Source organism: Papaver somniferum, chromosome 3 (assembly GCF_003573695.1).
Source record: "Papaver somniferum cultivar HN1 chromosome 3, ASM357369v1, whole genome shotgun sequence".
In the NCBI taxonomy this organism is placed as follows: domain Eukaryota; kingdom Viridiplantae; phylum Streptophyta; class Magnoliopsida; order Ranunculales; family Papaveraceae; genus Papaver; species Papaver somniferum.
In genome coordinates this window covers 39,707,003-39,708,819 of record NC_039360.1, presented here as the reverse complement: position 1 = coordinate 39,708,819, position 1,817 = coordinate 39,707,003, and the positions used below count along the sequence as shown (strand labels likewise).

At 37.8% G+C, this 1,817-nt stretch overlaps 1 protein-coding gene across 1 annotated transcript; it reads left to right on the top strand.

Annotated features, from left to right (window-relative positions):
- The first annotated feature begins 614 nt into the window (after positions 1 to 614).
- Positions 615 to 1,508, top strand: LOC113359327 (uncharacterized mitochondrial protein AtMg00810-like). Its single transcript, XM_026602981.1, has one exon. It carries the CDS (start codon positions 615 to 617, stop codon positions 1,506 to 1,508), a length of 894 nt encoding a protein of 297 aa, XP_026458766.1.
- The last annotated feature ends 309 nt before the right edge of the window (positions 1,509 to 1,817 follow it).

Here is a 1,817-nt window from a genome sequence, read left to right as displayed (position 1 = left end):
TTCTTTGTCTTCTATCTTGTCATTTTATGAACCAAAAGCATACAGAGAAGCAGCAGCCATTCCAGAATGGAATGATTCAATGCATGATGAATTGGATGCTCATAAAGAGGCAGGGACATGGGAAATGGTGGATCTTCCTCCTGGAAAGACAGTTGTTGGAAGCAGATGGGTCTATAAAGTTAAAACCAAGTCAGATGGTGAGTTTGAAAGACGTAAATCACGAGTTATTGCAAAAAGGTATACACAAGAGCATGGTGTTGACTATGAAGAAACATTTGCACCAGTGGCTAGAATGCTTACAGTTCGTACATTACTTGTTGTTTTGTAGCACGACAATGGAAACTTCATCAAATGGACGTGAAAAACGCTTTTCTTCATGATGAGTTACAAGAGGAGGTGTACATGCAACCTCCCCTGGTTTTCCCCATGGACCAAATCAAGTATGTAAACTTTGACGGGCGTTGTATAGACTCAAACAAGCACCTCGTTCTTGGTTTGAGAAGTTTAGCAATGCAATTCTTCAATATGGTTTTAGACAAAGCTTATATGATTCAACTATGTTCATTAGATAATCAGACAAATGTATTTTTCTTCTTTTTTTGTATGTTGACGACATGGTTATTACTGGAAGTGACACACAAGGTATTGATGATCTCAAGTCATATCTCAGTGAATGTTTTAAGATGAAAGATCTTGGATCCTTGAGTTATTTTATTGGCACGTCTTCCACTGGATACTTCTTATCACAAGTGAAATACGCATCTGAGATTGTACAACGAGCAGGATTATCTGACAATAAGGTAACTGACACACCTCTTGAATTGAATATTAAATACAGTTCTACAGATGGGACTTTATTGTCCAATCCAACATTGTATAGTAAGTTAGTAGGGAGTCTTAATTATCTGACCATTACAAGATCATATATAAGTCATGTTGTTCACATTGTCAGTCAGTTTATGTCTGCTCCAAGGTCTACTCGTTATGCAGCTGTTCTCAAAATTCTGAGATACATCAAGGGGTCTCTGTATCAAGGCCTATGTTTCTCTTCCAAGTCTGATCACACTCTTCCTGCATACTCTGATTTAGATTGGGCTGGGGATGTTACAGACAGAAGATCTATTACAGGTTATTGTGTGTTCTTGGGGGATTCTTTGATTTCCTGGAGAAGTAAAAAGAAAAGTGTGGTTTCTCGTTCTAGTGCTGAAGCAAAGTATAAATCTCTTGTTCACACCATGTCTGAGCTGATTTGGTTACGATGGCTCCTTTGTGATATGAGAGTTCAACTTTCTACTTCTACACCAGTGTACTGTGATAACAAGGCTACTATTCAGATTACACACAATGATGTTTTCCATGAACGTACAAAACATATCGACATAGATTGCCATTTTACTCGCCATCATTTAAAAAAAAAGGTACAATCACTCTTCCGCATGTCAAATCAGAATTTCAAGTGGCTGATATCTTCACCAAGACTTACTCTGCATCTCGTCTTCAATTTTTAGTTTCCAGACTGAAGATGTGTACTCCACCACCTTGAGTCCGGGGGGTGGTGGTGGTGGTGGTGTTAATATATGGTCAAGATATTGTATTATATGATTGTAACTGCATATATATTCTTGCTGTGTATATTATAAATATTATAGGGTGTATCTTTTAGTTGCCTTATCGAGTCCTTTAAAGTTGTATAAATCAGGCTTTTGCCTCTCAATGAAACACACAGAGTAAATCTCACAACAACATTAGAATCTCTATGCTCATGTTTACAAGAATCAGATCGCACTAAAATGCTGTCCACTTCCCATTGTAACGCC

Bases quoted from the DNA above. Each gene is read 5' to 3' on its own strand.
- LOC113359327 (XM_026602981.1), top strand. From the start codon at position 615: ATGGTTATTACTGGAAGTGACACACAAGGTATTGATGATCTCAAGTCA.